The sequence below is a fragment of the Oryctolagus cuniculus genome, chromosome 15, assembly GCF_051225735.1.
Source record: "Oryctolagus cuniculus isolate XC-2025 breed Fujian yellow rabbit chromosome 15, ASM5122573v1, whole genome shotgun sequence".
Classification (NCBI taxonomy): domain Eukaryota; kingdom Metazoa; phylum Chordata; class Mammalia; order Lagomorpha; family Leporidae; genus Oryctolagus; species Oryctolagus cuniculus.
Window position 1 is genome coordinate 93241142 of NC_142881.1, and position 14058 is coordinate 93255199.

The following is a 14058-nucleotide window of genomic DNA, read 5'->3' on the forward strand; positions in this document are numbered from 1 at the left end:
TCTGTTTATTATCACATGTCAGAGTACCTGGGTTTCATTTCTGGCTCTAGAACCTGACTCAAGCTTCCTGATAATCCAGACCCTGGGAGACAGATAACTGCTCTTGCTACCCACCTAGGAGACCTTGACTGAGTGCCTTTTCTGCTGACCTAACTCCAAGTGTTTAGGCACTCATGGAGTGGACATGAAGAGTTTAGCTCTTTCATTAAATTCCTATCTCTTTGTCTCTATGCCTTCCAAATTTAAAAAATGAAAGTAATTCTATTTCTGAGCCATTTAATAAAGAATCACATCTAACCATGAACTATAAAGCAATTGAAGTTCTAAACAGAATTCTTTTTTAATTTTTTATTTACATAAGGGAACAAACCCCATGCATTTCATATGTACAGATTTAGGAGCATAGTAATACTTCCCACCAACTCTCTCTCACCCTTGCTCCCATCTTCCCTCTTCCTTCTCTTCTTAATTTTTCTTTTAAAATTTACAATGACATACTTTTAAAACTCCACTAAGTAAAGAATTCAATAGATATCAAGTAAGAAAACCACTGTTCTTCAAGAGTATAGACAAGGGCAGTAAACCATATTCACATTTTAAAGTCTCAATTTTGCTAACATACATATATTTTGTCACAGTAAATTTAAAAAATATTTTTCAAGATTTGTACTACCTACACATGCAAACAAAAGTATATAGAATAAACACAGCCTTCTATACCAGATCACGTAAAGCACTGTAAAAACATATTGTAATTGATTAATTTTTAAAAGAAGACTTCTTAGAATCCACATTCCTCAATTATCACCAACTTTTCTATTGCCTTTCTTAGTAAAAATGTTTTAAGTTCTCTGAACTTAACCATATCAGTCAAAATTCTATAGCAACCGTCTGTTGAAATGGTTCCTTAACAAATTCAATTATCAGCTACCTGTAAAACATTCAAGGTCATTGATATAGTGAAATATTTTTTGCTATGACCCAGGGAAGATACAATCCTGTTTTATTTCCAGAAAAGTTATCACTGCTAACATTTTTGCAAGAGAAAATGAAGGATTTAGTTTACCTTTTATTATCCTGATCACATACACAGTTTTCATCATTCACTTGTAGCAGACTCCTGCATTAAAATCAATTAATTGAGTATTTCATTTAAAAAAGAAAACAATTAGTCTACTAATATAGACTGCATCTGTTGGGGTGAACTAAAGGTAGATATTTCTAGCCTCTGGACACATTTTTGAGGTAAACTTGATAGGATTTGTTTACAGACAAGATAGGAATTGTGAAACAAAGATTAATCAAGAATTGCACTGTGGGCCAGTGCTGTGGCTCACTAGGCTAATCCTCCACCTGCAGCACTAGCAGCCCAGGTTCTGGTCTGGTTGGGGCACCAGATTCTGTCCCGGTTGCTCCTCTTCCAGTCCAGCTCTTCGCTGTGGCCCAGGAAGGCAGTGGGCCCTGCACCCCATGGGAGACCAGGAGGAAGCACCTGGCTCCTGGCTTCGGATCAGTGCAGCACGCCAGCTGTAGCGGCCATTTTGGGGGTAAACCAATGGAAGGAACACCTTTCTCTCTGTCTCTCTCTCACTGTCTCTCTCTCTCTCTCTCTGTCTCTCTCACTGTCTACTCTGCCTGGCAAATAAATAAATAAATAAATAATTACACTGTGGATCTCAGCACAGCAACTGCAGAAGTTGCCATTAACTCACATAGGGAAGACTATCTAAGGGACAAGAATGAGAAAGAGAGCCGGCGCCGTGGCTCAATAGGCTAATCCTCCACCTTGCGGCGCCGGCACACCGGGTTCTAGTCCCGGTTGGGGCGCCGGATTCTGTCCCGGTTGCCCCTCTTCCAGGCCAGCTCTCTGCTATGGCCAGGGAGTGCAGTGGAGGATGGCCCAGGTGCTTGGGCCCTGCACCCCATGGGAGACCAGGAAAAGCACCTGGCTCCTGGCTCCTGCCAGGATCAGCGCGGTGCGCCGGCTGCAGCGGCGGCCATTGGAGGGTGAACCAGCGGCAAAGGAAGACCTTTCTCTCTCTGTCTCTCTCTCTCACTGTCCACTCTGCCTGTCAAAAAAAAAAAAAAAAAAAAAAAAAAAAAAAAAAAAAAAAAAAAAAAAAAAAAAAAAAGAATGAGAAAGAATAACATTAGTAATATTTTGGACCTCTTGGGATTTAAATACACAATAGATAATCAAAGAGAGGTCTCAAGTAGGCAGTGTGATATACCGATCTGAAATTAAGGAGGGGTTCCTGGGCTGGAGATACAAATTTGGAAACCATTAGTGCAAACAAGGATGTAAAAGTCATTAGAAAGAATATCAATGATTGAGCTCTACAGCACTTCTGTTTGAAAAGGAGGAGATGAGAAAAAATAAAAAGAAACAGGCTATTATGGATACAGTAGAAAAGCAATAGGAAAACTAGGTGAGTGATAGTTTTAATGCTTATTTCAGAATATTTATGAGTGATAATGACCAGCATTTTCCATTTTTGATTTTTGAATAACAGCCGTTCTAACTGGGGTGAGGTGACACCACATTGTAATTTGTATTTGCATTTCCCTGATGGCAGTGATCCTGGAGTTTTTTCATCTGTCTGTTGGCCTTTTTTTTTTTTAAAGATTTATTTATTTATTTCAAAGTCAGAGTTACACACAGAGAGAAAGAGAGAGTGGGGGGAGGCTTCCACCCACTGGTTCACTCCCCAAATGGCTGCAATGGTCAGAGCTGAACCAGTCTGGAGCCAGGAGCCAGGAGCTTTTTCTGGGTCTCCCATGTGGGTGCAGGGGCCCAAGGACTTGGGTCATAGCAGAGAGCCAGATCAGAAGTGGAGCAGCTGGGACTTGAACCAGCACCCATATGGAATACAGGTATTGCAGGTGGTGGCTTTACCTGCTATGCAACAGTGCTGGCCCCATGTTGGCCCTTTTTATTTCATCCTTTGAAAATGCTTGTCCTGCCCTTGGCACATTTTTAACTGGATTATTTTGTTGTTGCTGTTTCTGGAACTCCTTATATATTCTTGATATTAATCCTTTATTGGATGCATAGTTTTCAAATATTTTCTCTCATTGTTTTGATTACCTCTTCACTTTGTTAATTATTTTCTTTTTTGTGAAACAATTTCTTAGATTGATGTAATCACATTAGTCTATTGGTGTTTATTTTATTACTTGTGCTTCTGCTACCTTATTCAAAAATTCATTGCTTAGACCAATAGCCTTTCCCCTATGTTGTTCATGAGTAATGTGATGGTTTCAGGTATGAGGTTTAGATCCTTGATCCATTGTGAGTTGATTCTTGTATGGGGAGTATGATATAGGTTTGATTTTGAACTACAGCAGTGGAAATCCAACTTTCCAAGCATCATTTATAGAAGAGACTGAATTCATTTCTAAAATATTTATTTATTTATTTAAAAGACAGAGATACGGGGGGTGGGGAGAGGAAGAGAGACAGAGAAAGAGATTTTCAGCCTACTGTTCTCTTCCCAAATGGCTGCAATGGTCAGGGTTGGGCCAGGTAAAATCCAGAAGCACAGAGCCCCTTCTGGGTCTCTCAAATGGGTGCAGGGACCCAAGGTGCATTAGAACAAAGGTGGATTGGAAATGGAGCAGCTGAGGCTTGAATCAGCACCCATATGGGATGCAGAAACTGCAGGTGGAAGCTTGACATTCTATGCCCCAGAGCCAGCCCAGAAGCAGCTGAATTTTTTAAAATATATATTTATTTTATTTGAAAGGCAGAGAGTGAGAGAGAGATACGTTTTCCATCTGCTGGTTCACTCCCCAGATGGCCATAATGGCTGTGGCTAGGCCAGACTGAAGCCAGGAGCTTCTTCGGGGTCGCCCACGTGGGTGCAGGGGCCCAAGGACTTGGGCCATCTCCCATTGCTTTCCCAGGCCATAGCAGGGAGCTGCACTGGAAGTGGAGCAGCCAGGACTTGAACTGGTGTCTATATGGGATGCTGGCACTGCAGGCAGCGGCTCTACCCACTGTGTCACGGTGCAGGGCCCTCACTGTGGCTTTGATTTGTAGCTCCCTAAGGACTAATCCCCTTGAGCATCTTCCCATGTGCTTACTGGCCCTTTGGGTAGCTTCTTTGGAGAAATCTCTCCAAGTCTTCTGCCAGCGTTCCAATCATCTTGTGGCTGCATTGTCAGACTCCTTCCTCAGTTCTTTTATACTGAAAGGTCTTCAGAAAGTTCGTGGAAATGTGTTATGAAAAGCTGCATTAAAAACTGCACCAAGATGAACTTATTTGGAAGAGGCACAGTGAAAAAGATCTGGTTTGCTCCCCAAATGCCTGCAACAGCCAGGGCTGGCCCAGGCTGAGCCCAGGAGCCCAGGACTCCAACCAGGTCTCCCCCGTGGCTGGCAGGGGCCCAAGCACTTGGGACATCATCTGCTGCCTCACCGGTGCACTAGCAGGGAGCTGGATCCAGGCACTCGGATGTGGGCGTCCCAAGCAGAGGCTGCACAAGAACCACCCTCTGTATCCATTCTGTCATTCTCCACATCGCCCCTCCCCCGCAGGGCCCAGTGCTCCAGGATGGCTGGGAGACTTGTAGACCGGCCTTAACCCCGCAGCCCCAGGCAGCCGGGGCCCCGTGGCGCTGGTCTCTGAAGTCTTTCAGCAGCACCTCGCGGGACACATCTTGCAGGTGAGGCCCCTGCCTGCTGCTCGTTGCTGCCACCTTGTGGCCACGTTCGGAACAGTACTCTCTTCTCCCATCCATACCCTGGGGAGCATTGGGGTAGGGGACCCGACGCTAGGGCTCCCCCTCTGCCCCTGCTTCTGAGGGCCACTGGAACTGCCTCCCCTCTAGAACTGCCCTCTAGGACCATCAAACCCCGGTGGAGACCGAGATTTCCAAACCTCTCTGAGCACTGGGCCAATGGATACCTGGCCTCCACCCCACTCTCTCTCCCGGTCTCTAGTCCCTGGACGGCTTCGTGTTCGCCTTGAACCAGGATGGAAAATTCCTGTACATCTCAGAGACAGTCTCCATCTACCTGGGTCTCTCACAGTTAAGGGGCCCCCAGCGGGCTCAGGTGTACCCTTTCTCTCTCTCCTGACCTCACCGTCCCAGCATGAGAAATGGACCAGGCCAGCAGTCACCACCCTGGCCCCCAACAGGGCTCACCCTCCTTGGAGGTCTATTCGAAGATCAGATGGGCTTTTACCTTCCCACAAACCTTTTAGCAAGTGGGACATCCCGTGCCCGGGTAATTTGATAGGGAATTTGGGGGGGAGGGAGGCTTGAAGCTGGTGTGGGTGGAGTCAGTGATGGGGAGTGGCTTAGAGGGGTGCCCCGCCCCCAGCTTAGGGGCTCTGAAGCCAGAAGAGCAGCGAGGCTGCTGGGCAGGAGCTCAGTGGGGACAGGACGGGGGCTCGGGCTGGGGGAGCCGGGAAGATTTGGGAGATAGATGACTGCAAGGCTGACCTAGAGGTTCTAGTTAGGTGTAAGACCCCCCCTTGCATGTATCCTGAGCCCCGAGCCTGCTGGGACACAGGAAAAGGGGGCTCTGGCACGTCCGTCTCCTCCTCTCCTTCCCCCCCCCCCCGCCAGGGGCACTGGAGATGCAGCCTGCGGGAGCAGAGGGTGACAGTGCACGCCCCACACTCCCTGTAAGCCCCTCTGTCGCCAGCAGGTGGAGCTGACGGGCAGCAGTGTCTTCCACTACAACCACCCCGGCGACCACTCGGAGGTCCTGGAGCAGCTGGGGCTGGGCGCCCGGATCCCCGGGTCCCCCACTCCGCCCTCTGTCTCCTCTTCTTCCTCCTTGTCGTCCTCGTCTTCCTCCTCGCTTGCTGATACGCCCGACATCGGTAGTTCCAAGGTCCGCCAGAGAATGAGGCTGAGGGTGGGTGGGGCAGTCTCTGGTTCCTGCAGAAGCCACTGCGGGTAGGGTCACAGGGCTCCTCCTCTTTGCAAATGCGTCAGAGTCCGAAAGGAGCCGGTGAGATTTGGCGCCCCAAATTGGCTGAGCTGCCCAGGATTTGGGCTTGTCACTCCTCTGGCTGCTGAAGGCAGGTGGGGGTGACTGGGTGTGGTGCCAGCACGTGTGGAAATGCATTGGGGCGTACCCCCACACCCTGCAAAGCAGGAGCCCTTCTCACCCCCCACTCGAGGGGTGAGTCAGTGGCCCAAGGCCACACAGCTGCAGGCGACTGGCTTGGAATCAAGCCCACGATGGTTTGGCTGAAGAATCCGTTCTCCAAACCCTTCTCTCCAGTGGAAATTTCCACGCCAGTGTCGGGGCGGGAGGGTGTGGAGATGAGCTCTGAGATGCTGGGGGGCCCTGGGAGGCCACCTCCCCAGTAAACGGGGTTTCCCTGTATTGGGTTTGCTTAACAGCAAAACCTGATCCAAGACACCCTCCCCCCAGCGTGCTGGCAAAACAGGGGGAGATGCCGCAGCACCTGTCGCTGGGGGTGGTCCTCGGGGGGTGAGCATGCTGCTAAGGCTGCAGCCTGGGTGATTAGGGGAACCTGGACTTGTGAGTCTCAGTTGTTGCTCTTCCCCCAGCCCTTACTCAGCATGAGGCCTTGTCCTGGGGGCTCCAGCCCTGTCGTCCTGGGCTCACAGCCCAGTGGGGGAGACTGGGTGGCTGACCCAGCTGCAGGATCAGGGCGGCCTTCTTGGAGGAGGGGGTGTTTGGCAGAGAGCTGGAGGCTGTAGCTAGAGGGGTCGCTTTCGTTCAAGCCAGGGGACTATTCAGTGTGTCTGAGCCCCTGTGGGTATCCTGTGAGCCGGTGCCGCTGGCTCTGCAGGGCTGGGGGAACCCCTGACCCGTCCCTTCCCTGTCCGCCCAGAGGCCAGCCCCACGGAGGCGCCCCACTCCTTCCGGGCGCTGGAGCGTTCCTTCTTCGTCCGCATGAAGTCCACTCTCACCAAGAGAGGACTGCACGTCAAGGCCTCCGGGTATAAGGTGGGTGTGAGCGCCCAGCCCATGGGCGGGCTCCTGTGGGCTGCAGGTGGATCCCACCTCCACCAGCCCCGCCTCTGGCCACGCCCGCCACCCACTGGCCCAGCCTTTCCAACCACGCCCACCGCCAGCAGGTCATCCATTGGGCGCCTGCGGGCCCGCGCCCTGGGCCTCGTGGCCCTCAGCCACACGTTGCCCCCCGGCGCTGCTGCCCGAGCTCCCCCTGCACGGACACATGATCATCTTCCGCCTCAGCCTGGGCCTCACCATCCTTGCTTGTGAGAGCAGGTACCGGGGCCGGGGGCTGAGGCGGGCGGACGGGGCCCCACGGGAGGGCGGGAGAGCAGCGAGGGTGCTGGCCGGGGTGTCGGGACCGGGGGAGGCGGCACTGGTCCTGCAGGGCGCCCCCTCCCCAGCCCCTCTCTCTCGGGCCTCTCATCCATTTCTTGGGCAGCACCGCGGGGCGGGGTTAAATACTGGATTCCTCCCCTTGCTGCCCAGGGCCTGGGCCCTGCCACCCTCCAGGGAGCACCACCTTGTGGGGACGCTATGGTTATGTCCATTTTTGTGGGAGAAAAACAGGCCCGGAGCACTGCAGAGCAAGGCCTTAAACCCCAGGTGCTCTGCCCTGTTGTCCACTCCCAGAGGGGGAGGGGTCTCGGACTCCTCCCCTCTCTGTCACCCCCAGAGTCAGTGACCACATGGACCTCGGGCCCGCAGAGCTGGTGGGCCGCAGCTGCTATCAGTTCGTCCACGGCCAGGACGTGACCAGGATCCATCAGAGCCACCTGGACCGTGAGAGTCCTCCACCGCCCGCCCCTGCCCCTGCCCCCTAGCCGGGAAGTCCTCCTTCAGGGCTGACCAGGGTCCCTCCTGCTGCACCTGCGGCTCTGGGCGTTCAGCTCAGCACGGGACAGGGAGCCAGGAGACTGAGCCACAGCTCAGGGTGTGGTTGGGAGCGTGGGGTACTGTGGGGCCTCCGACCACCCCTAGAAGTCCAGGCAGCCTTGTGCCCGGTTGCCTCAGGGTCTCGGCCGCTAGCTCTCTCTGTGTCCCTCACCCCCGCCTCTGCCTTCTTCTCTCCTCCCCCACCGCCTTCTCTCTCTCTCTCTCTGTCCCTCCCCATCTCTCCCTGCCCCGGGCCGGGCCCAGTGCTGCACAAGGGCCAGGTGGTGACCGGTTACTACTGTTGGCTGCAGTGCGCTGGGGGCTTCGTGTAGCTGCAGTTGGTGGCCACGGTGGCCGGGAGCAGGAAGAGCCCCGGGGAGCACCACGTGCTGTGGGTCAGCCACGTGCTCAGGTGGGGGCTGAGCGCCGCCTCCCGCAGGGGCTCAGCACAGCCACTTGGGAGCCCCCCCCTGCAGAGCCCGCCCCCACCCCAAGGAAGAGATGGCAGACCCTAGGGGGCTTGTAGAATGGGCCAAGCCAAGGGGGCTCTGTAAGGTGTGAGGGAAGGGGAGAGGGGGCGACGGTCCCACAGGCAGGGAGGCGGGGGTTGGCTCACCACCACTGGGGAGCCAGAGCAGGCTTGAGAGCCGGCGGCCACAGTCAAATCTTGGCAGACAGACCCCCAGCGTGGAGAGGGAGGGAGGGACATCTGCTGCCCCTGGCCCTGGGCTCCTGGGGGGAAGGTGCTAAGGTCGGATGAGCATGAGGTCTCTTGGGGACACCCAGCTGGCCTCGAGAGAGGGGGCGGGCGTGGGGTGTGGACATGAGCCCTGTATGTCCCCGAGGGCGGGGGCCGCCTTCCCTGCTGGAGGTGGTGGCAGGAGCACCCGCACAGAGCAGAGGCTGGGGGGACCGGGACCCCTGGCTCCCAACCCTGATCTTGTCCACAGCCTAGCCGAGGATGACCAAACACCTCTGGACGCCTTCCAGCTTCCGGCCACCCACAAGGGCGCGCCCAGCCCGGAGCCAGAGCCCACAGGTGAGCCCCAGGGGCGTGCGGAGGGGTCTGGGGGAGCCGTACTGTCAGCGACAGAAGCCCCTGGCGTGGGAGGGCGCATTCCCTTAGCAAGCTACGCCCTCAGTCCTACTGGCTCGGTAGCCACGTGGCCAGTGGCTGCCTTGTGGGATGCATGCTGATCTAGAACATTCCCGTTAGCATGGAATGCTCTGTTCTGGAAAGTTCTATGGGACAACACCGTTCTGGGCAGAGGCTTCTCAGCCCCTGCTGTAGTATCTAAGGGCTGCCCAGGGCCTCTGCCTGTTCCACGCCTGTAGAACCCCTGCCCTTCGTCGTGACCAAGAAGGCGTCTCCAGACTGTGGCCAGCGCCAGCTGAGGCACAGGCCTGCTCCTAGCCGAGAACCCCGGGTCCCGTCGGCTGCGCGCGGCGCGTTCCACAGCCGGGAAGACTGGCGGTGTCCGTGCAATGCTCTTCCAAACCCTTCTCTTCCAGGGCCGGAGCCGCCAGGGGAAGAGAAGCAGCCTGCGCCCCAAGCCAAGAACGAGGACCCCCAGCCCCAGGAAGACGGCCAGCTAGGAGGACAGTGGGGAGGAGGAGCCGTGGGGCAGCCCCGCCCCGCTGCGACTGAGTTCACCTCAGTCATCCGCGCGGGGCCCTGGGGCCTGGCGTCCCCCGAGGACCCCCCACCTTCGCTCCTGCACGCCGGCTTCCTGCCCCCGCCCGTGATGCGGGGCCTGTGCGCGCCTGGCACCATCCGTTACAGCCCCGCGGAGCTGGGCCTGGTGTACCCGCACCTGCAGAGGCTGGGCCCGGGCGCCCCCCTCCCCGAGGCCATCTACCCAACCCTGGGCCTGCCCTACCCCGGGCCCGCCGGCACCAGGGCACAGCGGAAGGGGGACTGAAGACTGGGAGAGCCACGCGTAGAGCCGGCCCTGGGCCCCTGGCACGGGCGGGGCCTCCTTGGGAATTAAAGGCCGCCAGCGCGCGGCTCCGTCTCCACGGCGGCCTCCTCTCTCTCTGCACGGCGCTCGCCCCGGTGTCTCCGCCGCTGCAGCCCCGCGGACCCGGCCTTCCCCGGGTAACACGAACCACCACCAGGAGCCTGGCGCGCAGGAAGGGTCAGGTTTTAATGTCCCAGTCCTCGGAGCCCGCGGCCTGGGAGCTACTCTGGCGGCGGCCGTCCTGCCTCGTCCGGGCCCTCTGCGGCGGCCGTCCCGTCGTTCTCCGGCACCAGCTCCACGTCCAGCTCCAGCTGACCCATGTAGAGGCCGACAGCGCAGGCCCACAGCAGGCTGGCGGCCAGCACGGCGCCCATGCCCGCAGCCGCGCCGCCTAGCGACAGCTGCATGGGGCCTCGCAGCAAGGCCAGGCCCACGGCGTAGGAGGCGCCGCCCCACACCACGCACAGGCCGCCCAGCAGGAAGAAGCCATAGGCGGCTTCCCGGCCCATGTAGTTCTGCACGAAGGAGATGACCCCGAAGCCCGATGCCAGGAGGCCATTGAGGAACCAGGAAAGGAAGGCTGTCTCACGCGCCTTTCGGAGGAGCCAGGCGTCCGCGCGGTCCAGCTCAGACACTGGAGGCGGCGAAGCCCCGGCGCGGGGGCCGTGGCCAGGGGCGAAGGACCCCCGGGCAACCCCGCTCCAGGGCCGCTGAGGCAGCAACCTAAATTTAATCAAACTTTGAAGGAAGAACTGATCCCCATCCTTAAATTATTCAAAACAATTGAAAGGGATAAAATCAATCCAAATCTATTCTTTGAGACAAGAATTAGCTCAATTGCAAAAGCACAGAGATGCAATAAATAAGAACTACATACCAATATCCATAATAGACATAGATTCAAAATCCTCAACAAAATGGTATGAAATACATCAATAAATCCATCAATAATACATCAATAAGACCCCAAGTAGAATTTATTCAAGGGATTCAGGGGTAGTTCAACATATGCAAATAAATAAATATGTAATTTAAAATCAATAAAATGAAAGATAAAGTCATTTGATTTTCTCGATAGATGCAGAGAACCGTTTATAAAATGACATCCTTTCATGATAAAAACCCTTAAAATTCGGGATAGAAGAAGCATACCTTGACACAATCAAAGCAATATATGACTAAACCACAGGCAGCATCATATTGGATGAGGAAAAGCTGTAAGGAATTTCACTAAGTCTGGAACCAAAGATGATCATTTTCATTATTATTTTTTCAGTAGACTTCTGAAAGTTTTAGTCAGGCATTAGGCAAAAAAAAAAAAAAAAAAATCAAAGTGATACAAATTGGAAAGGAGGAATTCCAATTATCCCTGTTTGCAGATAATATAATCCTTTATATACAGGAACCAAAAGACTCCACTAAGAGACTATTAGAACTCATAATAGAATTAAGAAAATTTTCAGGATGTAAGATCAACACACAAAAAAACAGTGTCATTCTTATACATGAACTATTCTGTGCCTGAGAAAGAACTGTAAGATTAGGCCCATTGACAGTAGCAAAAAAAAAAAAAAAAAAAAAAAGCCCTTGGGATAAATTTAATCAAGAATGTGAAAGATCTCTACAATGAAAATTGCAAAAACCTTAGTTAAAGAAACAAAAGACATAAAAATGGGGAAAATCTCTCATGTTCATAGAACGGAAAAATGAATATCATTAAAATGTCCATACTACCCCAAGTAATTGATAGAGTCAAAGCAATCCTAATCAAAATACCAAGGACATTCTTCACAATTATAGAAAAAACTGATTTTAAAGTTCATATGGAAAAAAAGAAGACCCCAATTACTCAATTTTAAGCGGAAACGAAGCTGGAGGCATCAGAATACCAGATTCCAAGACATAATCGAGGTCTGCTGTAATCAAAACAGCCTAGTACTGGAACAAAAATATACATGTAAACAAATGGGACAGAATAGAAACCCCAGAAATGAACACACACATTGACAACCAACTAACATTTGACAAATGAGCTAAAATAACTCCCTAGATACAAATATTTTGGAAGACAAATGAGGAAGCTATTTTGGAGAAGAGTTTTCTGTTGAGAACAATACTACTGACAGGTTATATTAAATGACATTGAAGAAATGACTTCCAATTTTATAAAAATAACTGTCAACCTGGAGAGAACAAATTTTGAATGGTCAGGGGAGTGGAAATTACTGGAATGAGTTAAGGAGTAAAGGAAAAGGATATTTGAGACAATGCGTAAAGACAGTCCTTTCACAGTCATCATTGCTGAGTGACATAATCATACGCAATCTAATTTTACTATATCTGTGTTTTCTAATCCTTCAATAATGGTTACAAATTATATTGGCAATACTTCAAAGCTTTTAAACTATGAAATGAATATATAGCAGTAACAGGCAGATCAAGGTACTAAATGATACACATCTAAAGCTAAAGAATAAAATGACTTCTTCAAAATTCCCAAATATGAATTAGGTATACTATTTATCATCTTGCTTAGATTTGTAGATACCATAAAATGTTTGAAAATCTTAAAGACTTGGTAATTCTACCCTAGTCAAGAATAAAATTTCTTAATCATATTTAAATTTTGAATTACTTAAAAAATAAAAGAAAAAAAGCAGAAAGAAACCTTATTTTGTAATTAAACATTTGAAAGTTTTATTTGAAGTTCCACTTGAAAAATGTGGTGTGGCACACATTGGTATCCGTAAAATGGGTAATAACATGCATGCAAGATATTCTGATAAAAAAGATTCACCTCTTTTTGTAAATAAAGATTCATTGGAAATCAACCACATCTATTTACTTAAATCCCTTTAACTCAGGAACCTCATAGTACAAATTTTCTCAGATGTTGTCACAGGCTTGTTCTGGCTTTACTTGCAGCTGTGTATAGAGAATTATAATTCTTTCTTTTTTAAAGATTTTATTTATTTGAGAGTTAGAGTTACAGACAGTGAGAAGGAGAAACAGAGAGAAAGGTCTTCCATCCATTGGTTCACTCCCTAGATGGCCACTGCAGCTGGAGCTGTGCCGATCTGAAGCCAGGAGCCAGGAGCTTCCTCTGGTCTGCCAATGGGTGCAGGGGCCATCGTCTACTGCTTTCCCAGGCCACAGCAGAGAGCTGGATTAGAAATGGAGCAGCCGAGACCTGAATCGGCACCCATATGGGATGCTGGCGCTTCAGGCCAGGGCATTAACCCACTGCGCCACAGCACTGGCCCCAAGAATTATAATTCTTAAAAAACATAGAGCTGCTGAAAACCCAATGAGAGCATTTCAGGCATGGAAAGCAAAGACACTGTGGCAAAAAAATGATCTACATGAAGAATCTCTGTGAGTGAGATCCCAGTAGAAAGAAGGGGCCATCAAAGAAGGATGTACTTTTCTCTTAAGGGAGGAGAGAACTTCCACTTTGCTTATGACCTTGTCTAAATACTGACGGAGTTTGTGGACTCAAAATGCTTCCATAGCCTTGGCAGCTCATGACAAGAGCCTCAGGTGATCACTGACATCATAAATAAGAGTGTCAATTGTTCAATCAACAACAGGAGTCACTGTGCATTTGCTCCACATGTAGAACCTCTGTCCTTAATGAATTGTACTATGAGAATTAATAGTAAAACTCGTCTTCAAACATTACTTTGTACTTCGTGTGTCTATGTGGGTGCAAACTGTTAAAATCTTTACTTAGTATGGAGTTGATCTTCTGTATATAAAGATAATTAAAAATTAATCTTAATGATGAATGGGATGGGAGAGGCAGTAGGAGGTGGGATGACCTGGGGTTGGGAGGGTGGGTATGGGGGGAAGAATTGCTATATTCCAAAAGTTGTACCTATGAAATTTATATTTATTAAATAAAAGCTTTCTTAAAAAATAAAGATATTCCCTAAGAAGCTAAAAGGGCCTGATATCATTCAGACTAACCTTAGCATTTAAAGCTCTGACTTTGTTTGAAATTGAATGATGACTACATGTGCTTGAAGTCCCTCCCTCTTAGTTCCTTTTCAGTACATGTGGCTCAGGTAATCCTTGAATGGGAAAAAAGAATTCTAAATTCTAACTTTCACAAGTTGGATTGTGGAAATGAGGGTTGCCACTGATCTGAAAATAACTGCAGTGCAGCTGTCATCCTACCACGGATTGTTCTGTATCAGTCAAATCCTGCACTTGGAGAGTGCATGTATCCGACATTTTCCCTTTGTGTATCTATTCCTTTGGGTATGTGCA

At 50.7% G+C, this 14058-nt stretch overlaps 1 protein-coding gene and 1 pseudogene across 2 annotated transcripts; one reads left to right on the forward strand and one right to left on the reverse strand.

The window, feature by feature from the left end:
- The first annotated feature begins 2145 nt into the window (after window positions 1-2145).
- LOC138845513 (neuronal PAS domain-containing protein 1) lies at window positions 2146-9811 on the forward strand. 2 transcript variants are annotated; one of them, XM_070058391.2, is made up of 6 exons: window positions 2146-4668; window positions 5657-5848; window positions 6825-6940; window positions 7072-7225; window positions 8776-8864; window positions 9338-9811. In XM_070058391.2, the coding sequence occupies exons 4-6, from the start codon at window positions 7173-7175 to the stop codon at window positions 9745-9747; spliced, it is 552 nt and encodes a 183-aa protein (XP_069914492.1). In that variant the 5' UTR covers window positions 2146-4668; window positions 5657-5848; window positions 6825-6940; window positions 7072-7172; the 3' UTR covers window positions 9748-9811. The 2 variants fall into 2 exon arrangements, with proteins under 2 accessions (XP_069914492.1, XP_089170348.1); XM_089314222.1 differs by lacking the exons at window positions 2146-4668; window positions 5657-5848; window positions 6825-6940; window positions 7072-7225 and having other exon boundaries at window positions 8269-8864.
- A 142-nt stretch (window positions 9812-9953) lies between these two features.
- LOC149122196 (transmembrane protein 160 pseudogene) lies at window positions 9954-13596 on the reverse strand (annotated as a pseudogene).
- Between the last annotated feature and the right edge of the window lie 462 nt (window positions 13597-14058).

Bases quoted from the DNA above. Each gene is read 5' to 3' on its own strand.
- LOC138845513 (XM_089314222.1), top strand. From the start codon at position 8,582: ATGAGCATGAGGTCTCTTGGGGACACCCAGCTGGCCTCGAGAGAGGGG. The intron at 8,865-9,337 runs GTGAGCCCCAGG...CTTCTCTTCCAG, and splicing joins CCCGGAGCCAGAGCCCACAG to GGCCGGAGCCGCCAGGGGAA.